This window comes from Lissotriton vulgaris, chromosome 8, assembly GCF_964263255.1.
Source record: "Lissotriton vulgaris chromosome 8, aLisVul1.2, whole genome shotgun sequence".
Lineage (NCBI taxonomy): Eukaryota > Metazoa > Chordata > Amphibia > Caudata > Salamandridae > Lissotriton > Lissotriton vulgaris.
Window position 1 is genome coordinate 1,511,944,983 of NC_141696.1, and position 13,305 is coordinate 1,511,958,287.

At 49.2% G+C, this 13,305-nt stretch overlaps 1 protein-coding gene across 4 annotated transcripts in view; it reads left to right on the forward strand.

The window, feature by feature from the left end:
• The window catches only part of GPR156 (G protein-coupled receptor 156), a 121,369-nt gene that overhangs the window by 24,671 nt on the left and 83,393 nt on the right, over nt 1-13,305 (forward strand). For 3 of the 4 annotated variants that reach the window (XM_086933545.1, XM_086933548.1, XM_086933546.1), the window contains exon 2: nt 12,164-12,636. In XM_086933545.1, coding sequence (XP_086789671.1) covers nt 12,529-12,636 — 108 coding nt within the window. In that variant the 5' untranslated portion in view covers nt 12,164-12,528. The remainder of the gene's footprint in view (nt 1-12,163; nt 12,637-13,305) is intronic. The other variant, XM_086933547.1, reaches the window with a different exon arrangement.

Genomic DNA, 13,305 nt, shown 5'->3' on the forward strand with positions numbered 1-13,305 from the left:
CCCTTTCACGAAGGTATCTGCATGAAAGGGGTGTGATGGGTTTTGCTGTGGGCGTTCCACCGCAACACTCATGGCTTTTAGACCCTGCCCCAGATGTACACGGATCAGTAAATCTGAGGCAGCGCAAAAAAACTAACGCCATGAAAAAGCAGGCATTAGAATGGTGCAACAAGGAGAAATACTTTTATTTATCCTCGTATTTGCTCAAAGTGTATCACTGAATTGTGATAGCAATTGGGGTCACAAACCATTGGTCAGTTACCAGAGTTTGGGTGGTAATTGATTTACCAAGGGTTTCAGTTTAGGAATCATGTGGGTCAGGAAAAGGCAGCGGTCTGGCAACAGCTGTCAACTTCTTGATGTTATCCCAAAGGGAAAACTTTTTTTTTTAAGGTTGCAACTGTCCCTTTAACGAACACCAGCTGCTTTAGAAAGAATGTTTCCCATTTGGGAACACAAGTCCAGAGATGGAGGTCCCTGGTCCTTGCAGGTCCCATCCATGCATTTGAAGCCAATCCCACTCGAATTAATGACCATTGGGTTGGTCGTTTTACAACCCTCTGTGAATGGACAATTCACAATGCAACCTACCAGTATAGAAGTCACAATGCAAATAACACACGTTTGCAAACCAGCCAGTGTGCACGTCCTAGTGTGTGAAGGGGTTTCAGGCCCTATATCTGTAAACAGCATTGTGGCTTCTGGTCAATGCTATCCCATGCGGCAGTATTCAGGTATGCCCAGTCAAGGTTCTTTGATAGTGGTTTGTCCACACGAGTGGTGGCATCCACTGAACTCAAGCACATGACCAGTTCCAACTGACAACCGGGAAACAGAGTTAAGGTCCAATCGATACTTCAGATTGTGCTATCTTTAGAGCCGTATTAGCTGGAGAGACGGTACAGTAAGTTGTGGAACGTTGCCCGACCAGAGCCAAAGGCAGTTCTCTGCTCTTGATGGACAGTGCGTGGTCCTCGCATGTCCATCTGGTAGGTGGTCTGTAGAGTCTCAGCTGGATGTACTGGAGGTTGAGCCTCTTTCTTTGTGGTCGTCATTGTGGGGTCCTTGTACCTCCAGTTTGTAGATGGCCTGTAGAGGGTCACCTGGGTGCACTGAAAGTTTGGTCTCTTCGTAAGGTACAGAAGGGGGTCTTTGTACCTCCAGATGGTAGGTGGCCATAAGAGTTCTAGAGGAATGCCCTGAAGGTTGAGTTTCTTTGTACCTGGTGTTGAGTGTGGGGCATTCTGGGTAGTGTGTAGTCTCTATGGCTCCAGTAGGCTGTGCTGAAGGCAGAGGTTCTCTGTACTTGGTGTAGTCTATCATAACATGCTGTGTACAGTGCCTTTGAGATGTACCAGGGCCGGACTGGCACTACCGGGCACCAGGCGTTTACCCAGTGGGCTGGCACGGTGGGGGCTACTTTCCATCCTGTTGGGGGTCAGTCATGTTGCTGGATTCCGGCCGGCCATATGTCAGCCTGCAGTGCTTATAAATAAATAATGCAAAAAACAGAGGGTTACAAAATACAAAATACACCCTTGGTTGTTCTTGTCTCCCGCAGGCTACCAGTGCTAACCTTCAGGGTTTGGAGCTTGGTGACATTTTGAGGGTCTGCTGTTACATTGGCTGTGAGAGTCAAGTAAATCTATACTAATAAGATAAAGAGAGAGCCCAAACCTTTGAGGCGGGTAATTTCAGAAACCACAGCACCAATCGCAACACCCAATACAGCGTTGGAAAGAGCAGTTGCAGCAGAAGGACATAGGCTATGTAGAAGCCCACCATATACATTTAAAAGGTAAAAGAACCGTGCCAGCAAAGTAGTCCCTCGCGGGCGTGTCTGCGTTGTGCTGTGGGCGTGTGCTGGGGGGGTGACTAATGCTGGGGGCGTGTGGTACGTTCCTCCCTTCATGCCATGTCTCATATCGTGTGCTGTGGGCGTGTGCTGGGGGCGTGGGCGTGAGCGGGGCACGGGATTACGGAAAAAAAAGCGAGCGTTGTGCTCAATATTTCATTGTTTTTTCATCCCAGCTTCTGTACATTCCAGCTCCCGGTGTCCAGCCTCCTCCCTTTAAATACCCCTGCACCCCAAAATCATAACCCACCCTTACTCCTTAACCCCTTCACTGCGGCGGCTATTCCACCGCAGTGCTAAGGGGGTGGGGGGGCCGCGCGGCGGTCCCGTGCTCGTGACGGAACCGCTCCGTCACGGCACGCGGGTGAGCTGTGCTTGTGATGGAATGGTTCTGTCACGGCCCTGCCCGCTCAATAGAACGCGCCGTGCAGGCACGGAATTCGCGGCGAGCGGGCCCTGACGGCACAGTTCCGTCACGAACACAGCCCACCCGAGGCTCGTGACGGAACGGTTCCGTCACGAGCATGGGAGGGGTTAAAATACCCCAACATCCTTAAACACTAACCCATCTTAACCCTATAAATATACCCTGTACCCCAAAACCCAAACCTATTCCTAAACCCTAAAAATACCCCTGTACCCCAAAACCCAAACCTAGCCCTGAACCCTAAAAATACCACTGTACCTCAAAACCCAAACATACCCCTGAACCCTAAAAATACCCCTGTACCCCAAGACCCAAACCTAGCCCCGAACCCTAAAAATACCCCTGTACCCCAAAATACAAACCTACCCCTGAACCCTAAAATACCACTGTACCCCAAAACCCAAACCTAGCCCTGAACCCTTAAAATACCTGTGTACTCCAAAACCCAAACCTACCCCTGAACCCTAAAAATACCCCTGTACCCCAAAACCCAAACCTATTCCTAAACCCTAAAAATACCCCTGTGCCCCAAAACCCAAACCTAGCCCTGAACCCTATATATACCCCTTTACCTCAAAACCCAAACCTACCCCTGAACCCTAAAAATACCCCTGTACCCCAAAACCCAATCCAAGCCCTGAACCCTAAAAATACCCCTGTACCCCAAAACCCAAACCTACCCCTGTACCCCAAAACCCAAACCTAGCCCGGAACCCTTAAAATACCCCTGTACCCCAAAAACAAAACCTACCCATGAAACCTAAAAATACCTCTGTACCCCAAAACCCAAGCCTAGCCCTGAACCATAAAAATAACCCTGTACCCCAAAACCCAAACCTAGCCCGGAACCCTAAAAATTACTCTGTACCCCAAAACCCAAACCTAGCCCTGAACCCTTAAAATACCCCTGTACCCCAAAACCCAAACGTACCCCTGAGCCCTAAAAATACCCCTATACCCCAAAACTCAAACCTAGCCCTTAACCCTAAAAATACCCCTGTACCCCAAAACCCATACCTATACCTAAACCCTAAAACTACCCCTGTACCCCATAACCCAAAACTATATCTGAACCCTTAAAATACCCAAACACCTCAAAACATATACCTCAGTACCCCAAAACATAAACCCCTATACCTATACTTACCTTATCCAAACATTAAAAAAAACATGCTTTTACCATTCATTCATTTACAACGAATTTTGTTGTAAATGTATGCGTGGTAAAAGCATATAAAATGTAATACCATGCGTTATAATGGCATTGCGGTGTCATGGTACTTTCGTAATGAAAGTATGCGGAGTGATGGTATGCAGAAAGAAAGTTGCGGAATAATAGGTGTTTACCCTCCCCCGGTAAGTACATTGGTGGCACGGCGGCCCACATCTCCAGCAACATAGGCATATTTTTTCACCACCCATTTGAAAAATGCACAGGTCTCTCTCATTGATGGCCAGCACCGACATACACTTTTAGACACGACTCCCGCCACAAGTTCTAGAATTGCGAACTTTAGAGTTGGGGAGCTACGTTCGAATCTCGGCATCAGCTCAACATCCTGTGATTCCAGGCAAATCGCTTTGTCTCCCCGTGCCTACCACAAATGAATGTGTACTTCTGTAATGTAAATTGTGCTCATGCCATGTTGTCGAGTTCTCGCTATATAATATTGCAAGGAAAAAGAAAGTAGGGAAACTCGAGTTCACACACTACTGAATGCGCACTCTTAAGTGCATCAGCTGTCGAACAAGCCGGCCTCAGCGGCGCAGCTCTCTCTTGGATCAAGTCTTTCTTGACAGACAGATCCCAGGCTGTAAAGCTGGAGAACTTCACAGCCCCCACGCTCCCAACTACTTGCGGTGTCCCACAGGGCTCCTCATTGTCTCCCCTACTTTTTAATCTTTATCTTAAACCCCTACTGCACTCCCTGAAAAACAGAAAAGTCAGTATATTTAACTACGCAGACGATTTGCAGCTGGTATTCCCCCTCAACTCCCCGGACTCGGTCGAGGAATTTCAAAAGACCATGTTGCACATTCAGAGCTGGATGGATCGGAACCACCTTAAGCTAAACCCAGGAAAAACGGAGTTAGTACTCCCTAGCAATAGCGCACTCAGTTGGGGGCCCCACTTCTGGCCACCCTCATTGGGTACACCCCCTTCCCCCTCCCAGTCAGCTAAAAGCCTCGGGGTCACTCTTAGCGCCGATCTCTCACTGAAAACCCAGGTCGGAACTGTGATCTCCTCCTGCTTCTTTCAGCTAAGAAAGATTAAAAAAATCGCTCATCTGCTGACCCATTCTGCTCTCATCCAGGCAGTACTCGCATTGGTTCTCTCACGGTTAGATTTCTCCAACTCTACCTACCTGGGCCTTCCCCTAACCATCGCTAAAGGCCTGCAGATTGCTCAAAATCAAGCAGCCAGATTAATATTCAAGAGCAATCGCAGGAAGTCAGCCAAACCTTTGTTGGCCTCCCTCCATTGGCTTCCCCTTACCCATCGTATCACCTTTAAGACAGGCTGCATAATCTTCAAGGCTCTTCACGGAAAAAGCCCCAGGTTCGTCAACCAACTCATTAACAAACATGAACCCACCCGCGAGCTTCGTTCTGCCCATCTCTCCCTCCTCACGGTGCCGACTTTCAAAAAGAAACGACTCGGCGGATCCAGCTTCGCATACCTCGCCCCAAAAACCTGGAACTCACTGCCCTTGTCCATCCGGAGCTGCACCAAGCTGACTGAGTTCAGGCGAGCTCTGAAGACTTGGCTATTCAAACAAGCGTACGGTTAGAGCACTACACCATCTGCCCCCTCACTTACCATCTACCATCTGTTTCTTCAGCGCCATGAAACCCCTGGGTGACCGCGCGCTTAACAAATTCCGCATAGAAATAGCAGTACACTGTGAATCGGAGCGTTTCACAGGCCTGTCACAGATAAGAAATGCTATCAAAACAAAATCCTACAAAACAATATACTACCGGTCGGCAGCAATTCATACCCGGACAACGTCGGGACGGGCCGCTAGTACATGATAAAGGCTCTTCAAAATGTAAACATTGCTTGTCTTTTTAGTATGATCTTTGCAGCGCATTTTCATTTAGTGTATTAAATATAACATTGCATTAGAAATGGCAGACTCTAATTTAGAATTATTCATGCCCCCCCCACCACCAGCCTGACGACAGTTCCTCTAGTGAACCAAGAGGAACGCTGACTTGTGTCCTCTTTATATGGCCTGGGGTGTTACTATAGATGGAGTAACATTGTAGTCTTTTGCTTTTTGTGCAGCACTCACTCCGAACAGATGTATTTCAAGTGATAATAAAGGAAAAGGAGGCACTGTGGAGAAAGTAATTGCATAGGATCACACAATGTGCTCAAGCGGAAGCCAGGATTGATGCAAGGTTTTTGTGCAATCAGCCACTACATGGTTATCTCATTTATTTCTGTTTCAGATCAAAGCTTCAAGCTGTTGTTTAATCCTGTGAGGCGCTAGATCAATGCACTGTGTTAAATTCATCCAGGCTATGCTTGTATCACAAGGATTGGTGGTAGTAATGTTTGACGAGGAGGAAGCTTTAAACCTGAAACTAAGATGAAAACTAGACCATACACCCTTGGGTAGTACATTGCAATCATTTGCTCCACGTAGGTAAACGTTGTATTCATTGTCATCCATTCTTGAATTAATTCACCCACCGACTACTCGCCATCCAACTGTTCATTCATGGAGCAATTCAGCCGTCTCCAGATTTCATCCACCCATTCAATGGTGGGACAAAGTTTGATAATATAAAAAGTTTTGTAAATGGAGAAATGTGGCTCAATGGTTAGAGCGGCAGACCCTGGTGCAGAGGTCTGGCCCGGGACCAGGGTTCAATCCCAGCCTCGGCGGGTCTTGGGCTCAAAATTCCACGGACTTGATCATTCTCGCCTCGGTGCCGATTCCAATCATGGAGTCCCACTCTGTGACTCTGAGAAATAGCTTGCTTAATCTCCAGAACGGCCCCAGCAGCGCTTGGATGCATGGATTCACCTTGGGGGTGCCCAGGAGTGGACACTTCACAGGGAAAAGCCAGGAAGGGTTCCACAGCGGTATGAATACAGCGCTACGAGACCTATGGGTAGAAGGCGCAATATAAATACAAACGCATTTACACAAACACCTTATTTGCCATTTTTTTCAAAAATGTCTGGGGGGGGGGGCTTCCTAAAACCCCCTTACATGCAGTAAGGGGTCTGGTGTGACAAAACCTGCCTGAGCTGCTTTTGGTTCCCAATCCTGCCCTGAGGTGTACTGAAGTTGCCCCTCTGTGCTTGGTGTTGAGTGCAGGTCCTTGCACCTTCAGTCGGTGGGTGGCCTGGACGCCTCCAGGTGGCGGTAGGTAAGGTTGAGACACTGTACTTGGTGTTGAGTGCAGGTCCTTGCACCTTCAGTTGGTGGGTGGCGTGGACACCTCTTGATGGTGGCAGGTAAGGTTGAGTCTCTGTACTTGGTGTTGAGTGCAGGTCCTTGCACCTTCAGTCGGTGGGCGGCATGGACACCTCCAGGTGGGGGCAGGTAAGGTTGAGTCTCTGTACTTGGTGTTGAGTGCAGGTCCTTGCACCTTCAGTCGGTGGGCGGCATGGACACCTCCAGGTGGGGGCAGGTAAGGTTGAGTCTCTGTACTTGGTGTTGAGTGCAGGTCCTTGCACCTTCAGTTGGTCGGTGGCCTGGACGCCTCCAGGTGGCGGTAGGTAAGGTTGAGACACTGTACTTGGTGTTGAGTGCAGGTCCTTGCACCTTCAGTCGGTGGGTGGCATGGACACCTCTTGATGGTGGCAGGTAAGGTTGAGTCTCTGTACTTGGTGTTGAGTGCAGGTCCTTGCACCTTCAGTTGGTGGGCGGCATGGACACCTCCAGGTGGGGGCAGGTAAGGTTGAGTCTCTGTACTTGGTGTTGAGTGCAGGTCCTTGCACCTTCAGTCGGTGGGCGGCGTGGACACCTCCAGGTGGGGGCAGGTAAGGTTGCCCCTCTGTACTTGGTGTTGAGTGCAGGTCCTTGCACCTTCAGTCGGTGGGTGGCGTGGACACCTCCAGGTGGGGGCAGGTAAGGTTGAGTCTCTGTACTTGGTGTTGAGTGCAGGTCCTTGCACCTTCAGTTGGTGGGCGGCATGGACACCTCCAGGTGGCGGTAGGTAAGGTTGAGTCTCTGTACTTGGTGTTGAGTGCAGGTCCTTGCACCTTCAGTCGGTGGGCGGCGTGGACACCTCCAGGTGGGGGCAGGTAAGGTTGAGTCTCTGTACTTGGTGTTGAGTGCAGGTCCTTGCACCTTCAGTCGGTGGGCGGCATGGACACCTCCAGGTGGGGGCAGGTAAGGTTGAGTCTCTGTACTTGGTGTTGAGTGCAGGTCCTGGCACCTTCCGTCGGTGGGTGGCATGGACACCTCCAGGTGGGGGCAGGTAAGGTTGAGTCTCTGTACTTGGTGTTGAGTGCAGGTCCTGGCACCTTCCGTCGGTGGGTGGCGTGGACACCTCCAGGTGGCGGCAGGTAAGGTTGAGTCTCTGTACTTGGCGTACAGCGCACGGTATCTCAAGCTTCTCTTAGTATGTGGCCCATACTCTTCCAGTTGGGTTGTTCTGCATGGAACAGCAGGATGGCCCTTCGACGGAATACCGCTTCGTGCCACAGCCGGTTCCCGCCCCTTGGCATCGCTCTAATTGGCTTCAATTAACGACATTTGCTTTGGCGAGATCCCATCTGCTGAGTGGTGACTCCGGTCCTACGGGCTCTGTAGAGTCCACCGGCCTAGACAATAGACAGTTTGTTACATCCTTTAACGAGTCCCTTATTAACATGCGATCGCATATTAATGAAAGGCTAATTGGCCCTTCCGGTGCCTGTATGTTTGAGTGCCGCTGACATTTGCATATTACAGAAGCGAACAGTGTTTACTATGATATTCTGCCAGTGTTTCATTTGTAGAAAAAAAGATGAATGAATGCCAAAGCCCAAAGGTTTGTTCAGAATCCTGGGGCCGGCTCTAGCAAAGGACAGGGTGCAGGACACCAAGGCTCTGTATTCTGCAATCCACCTCATGTCTCTTTAATCCACTGCCAGACACTCCCTGCTCCTTTACCTCACTCTTTTTCATCCCTGCTTTCTCCCTTTGTCACATTTATTCCATCCTTCTCTTCCTCCTTCCTTCCCCCTTGGGTGCCTTTCTCTCTCTTGTGCTGGATCAAAGTCTGTAGAGGAAAAATATGTGACAGTCCCCAAAAATAAGTGTCGGTGGGCCCCACCTGCAACCACCGGTCCAAATTAAGCAACATTTGCTCCTCAAAGACTGAAGCAGGGACGTAACACAAGCCCCTGCAGCCCCTGTGGCAGAGGGGTGCCCCCAACCAGTTTAGGGGCCCCAACCCATCAAGGATCCCCCAATCAGACCAGGTTCAAGATAATATCTGTGACATATGGGAGTCTTGGGCTCCTCATCACATTCTGCAGAAGGACTCCAGCATTTTGTGTTACGCCACTGGACTGAAGTTATCTTGGACGGGGTGGTAAGCGTGTGAGGCTCAGCTGAATCTAGGGTTGGTGACGACAGAGTTTTGACCCCTGTAATCTGAGGTTTGACGTATCTGCTCAGATCAGAGGCAACACATCGCCCCATTGGGGCCTAGATTGTGTTTGTGGTGGTATTATTCATTTCTGATTAAACAAATGTGGCCAGCCTTCTCTAGGCCCCATTCTGGTATGTGCAAGGATGTTCAGACACAAATACAGAAGAGGAAGAGTCACCAGTGGACATTGTCGTCAAAAACCGTATTGACCTTGAACCCTCTGCCTCAAGGTCTTTGCTTCCCTACAGACCCTGATGCACTTCCAGGGGTGGGCTGATCATGTTATGTTATGTTGTGTTATGTTATGCTATGTTATGTAGTTATGCCGATTTGTAGAGCGCACTATACCTCCAGAGGGGATCCTGGCGCTGAGCAGGTGTGAGTCTAGCCACACCTCTGGCCTAGTGGGACTACTTTAAAGGCCAGGTCTTCAGCTTTTTGTGGAACTCAAAAAGTGAAGAGGAGGCTCTTATGTGTAGTGGTAGGTCATTCCATGCTTTAAGAGCGTGTCTGAGAAGGCTTGACCAACAGATCTGGTTTTCCGTATGCATAGGATTTGTGCAAGTAGGAGTCCGGATGAGCAGAGGTGTCTGGAAGGTTGGTGACAGCAGATGTGATAGTTGCGGTATGCTGGGTCAGTGTTATGTAGTTCCTTGAAAGTGTGGGTGTGGAGTTTGAATTGTGCTCATTTGTGAATGTGGAGCGAGTGGAGCTCCTTCAGGTGTGGCTGGATGTGAGTGCAACGTGGGAGGTTGAGAGTAATTCTGGCTGCCAAGTTCTGTAGGCTTATGGTGAGTTTTTTGTTGATTCCGGCATAGAGGGTGTTCCCGTAGTCGATCTTGCTTGTGGCCAGCGCATGCATGACGGTTTTCTGGGTGCTGATTGGGAGCCATTTGAAAATCTTCCTCAGCATCTTCAGGGTATGGAAGTATGAGGCGGTGACGGCACTGACTTAGGTGGTCATGTTAAGTTTGCTGTCGATGACGATCCCGAGGTTGTTGGTGTGGGTGGTGGGGTTCAGTCTTTGCTCTGTTGGCCACCAGGTGGAGTCCCAAAGTGATGTGCTCTTCCCTAAGATAACAATTTCAGTCTTGTCAGGGCTTAGATTTAGAGAGCTGGTCTTCATCAACTGGGCTATTTTAGTCTTGCAGGCATCAAACTTGATCCGGGTACTGGGTGCCTTGTCTTGTCCCTGAGAGGGGGAATGTGTTGCGTGTCATCAGTTTGGAGAGGATGTTGATATCATGAGAGCAGATGATGATGCTAGAGGACCACATATGCATTGAAGAGGGTAGTGCTCAGGAATGACCCTTGCAGAACTGCGCAGATGAGATAGTGGGCATCCGAGGTGTACGTTGCCAGGCTGATTGACAGGGTCCTTTCAGCCGGGAAGAAGCAGATCCATTGGAGTGCATGTCATGTAGGTGTTGGATGAGGATGGGGTGGGAGAATGTGTTAAATGCTGCAGAGAGGTCCAGGAGGATGAGAGCTGCCTTGTCTCCTCTATTCAAAGTCATGCAGATGTCATCCGTGACGGCGATGAGGGCAGTTTCTGTGCTGTGGTTGGGCCTTAAACTAGACTGTGCAGTGTCACGTAGTTGCTGGTCACTGAGGTATTTGGTCTGTTGATAACTTTTTCAAGATATTGGTTGGGAGTGGTAGCAGGGAGATCGGTCTGTAGTTCACGAGCATTGAAGGGTCTGCAGAGGGTTTCTTGAGCAATCGGAGAAAGGTTGCATGTTTCGAAGCATCTTGTCACAGAAGAAGTGGAGGCCTTCAAAATGGATGGCAGGGGTCCGATGGGGACTCTGAGTTGATGAACTTCATGGTGGCAGCAGTTTCTTCTGGGGTTTCTTCTGGGGTGAATATGGACCATGTGATCAGTACTAGTTCTTTGGATAAGATCAGTATGTTTTTGATGAGATCTGTTGGGTTCGGTTGCGGGTAAACGTTTCTGTAAATGGTGGTGATTTTGTTATGGAAGGATTGAGATAGGTTGTTTCAGAGGTCCTGCGAGGGGGTGATTGAGTTGGAGGTGGCCGATGGTGAGATTAAATCTTCCACAATGGCAGATATGTCTTTGCTTCTGTTGGTGCTGGCACCAATGCAGTCCGCCAAAGCAGTGCATTTGGTGGTCCGGATCATTTGGTGGTAGCGTCTTACGGTGGATTTAAATGGACTCCTTTCTGCATTGTTCTGGCTCATTTTCCATTTGTGCTCCAATTGCTTGCAGTGGCGTTTCATCAGTCTGAGCTCCTCTGTGTACCAACTGAGCTGGGGCCGGACCTTGCTGTAATGCTGTGTTTTAAAGGGGTTAGGAAGTCGGCTCAGGAGGTGATCCCATTGTTGACATTTTTGATGGCATTGGTCAGTGATGCTGTTCCAGTTTTGGCGGGCTGGTCTGGTGGTGGTCCATTGCAATGGACCAGGAATGGGGATGCTGATCTTGATAAGGGCGTGGTGTGTCCAGGGAACTGGTGCAGGCTCGTCGATTCGGATGCTGCTGAAGTTGGTGAAAATAGGTTTCAGGAGGTGTCTGGCAACGTTCCATTACTCGGTCCAACCTATATAATGGTGTTTGCATGAAGTTCTTTGATGAAAGTCCATAGGTCACTGTGCTACATAACGTATCAACTGCACATAACAGAAACATGTCTGTGACAAAAGCAGTAACCCACTAACCTATCAACGTAAAATACAATTATGTTATCTGCATGGGACATGTTCTTAGCAGTAGGCACATTAACCCTCTGCACTACTTTATGATGAGTCAAAAGTGCCACTAGGTGAAACTCCAGATCTCTCTCCAGCAGGATCATTAAGCACCAGGGTCATCTTGGCATTTTTATTGTTGACTGAAAACTGCTGGAAACACAAGGAACTCTGCAGCAGGTCCTTTTAAATCCATGTTATTTCTAAACAAGTTTCCCCCCCCAACCCCCACCCCCAAGCTCAGCACCAGGTGCGACTGCACAAGTCGCACGGCCCTAAAGCCGGCCCTGATGAGCACACAGCTTGGTGTAATGGAGGCACTGTTTTGTAAGGGTCACCGTGTGTGGTAATGATTGCCACTTTGCACACCAGGTACATTATTTATGGAGGACCAGTACAAAAAAATTCTGACTAACAGCTCAACAACACAATAACTTAGAAAAAGAACCCACAGGGCTTAAATTACAAAGATGAAAGATGATAAATGTAATGTAATAACTTTAGCAAGGTGTTTCATTCATAGTTCACACTGTTCTCTTTCTTGTGTTTCATCTTTACGGCAGGCCTAAATGATGGTCCTCCTGCAAGAAGTGGGACAACAGGCATGAAAAGTAAGACATTAATTTATCAGAGGCCTGCAATACAACAGCAAAGACTGCCATCTACTGGTGCGGCTGGCATACGTCTTGTGGCGTGGAACCAAATACGTTTGTATACTGACCTCCTGTGATACCGCTACTGCATCTGTGAATGATGTGGATTACATGCGTTGGCCGAATAGGGCCTGGTAATTTATCTGGACGTGTTTAAGAGACTGCGCATCAATGTTTCTCGTTTGGAAGTCGCATCGTCTACCTGCCAGCTTCTTTCTTTCTTGCAGTGAGAGCGCCCTCTAGTGGGATGAGCTGGAGAGTAACATCTGAAGGACATGGAGCCTGCAGCAAACTGCACCGGCCTCTGCGACTGCCACACAGAGGGCACCAACAGCAGCCAGAAGGCATGGAGACTGCTCCAGGAGCTGTGCCGGGCCACCAAGGTAGGGATGCCATGACACACACTGGGGCACTTTGACCATCAGGGCCAGGTGCACTCTGGCCACAGGACCAGGTGCACTCTGGCCATCAGGACCAGGTGCACTCTGACCAGGGCCGGCCTTAGGCATGTGCAAGCTGTGCGCCTGCACAGGGACGCAAAACCCCAGGTGCTGCCACGCCAATATATATCCTTAATATAATAATCCTCTTAGGATGAATACATATTTGCGTGGTGGCCCCAGTGGCAGGGATTTGGCTGCCTCCAGCTCTGTTCCACTTCCAAACACCCTGACCCCCCCTCTTCACTGGCCTCCCTGGAGCCCCTCTTCCGGGGCCCCCTACCTACACTCCCTGCTCATGACCCTAGAGCCGCCCCTGCTCTGACCATCAGGGTCATGTGCGGTCTGACCATCAGGGTCCAGTGCACTCCGACCATCAGGGCCCGGTGGGGTGCACTTCAGAGCACTGGCGGCGCTCAGGTGGTAGAAGTGTTTTTTAAACTCACGGAAAGGGTTGTGATCTGACCAATATTATACCAACAGGGCTGGTATTTTTATATCAAGGTCAGAAAAAAAGAAAATATAATCTAAGTAAATATAAACTTAAAATTGCAAATACAAGATGGAAACAGTTCAAAAGTAGTTTAGAGCAGTGTAAGATAATCCCCAATT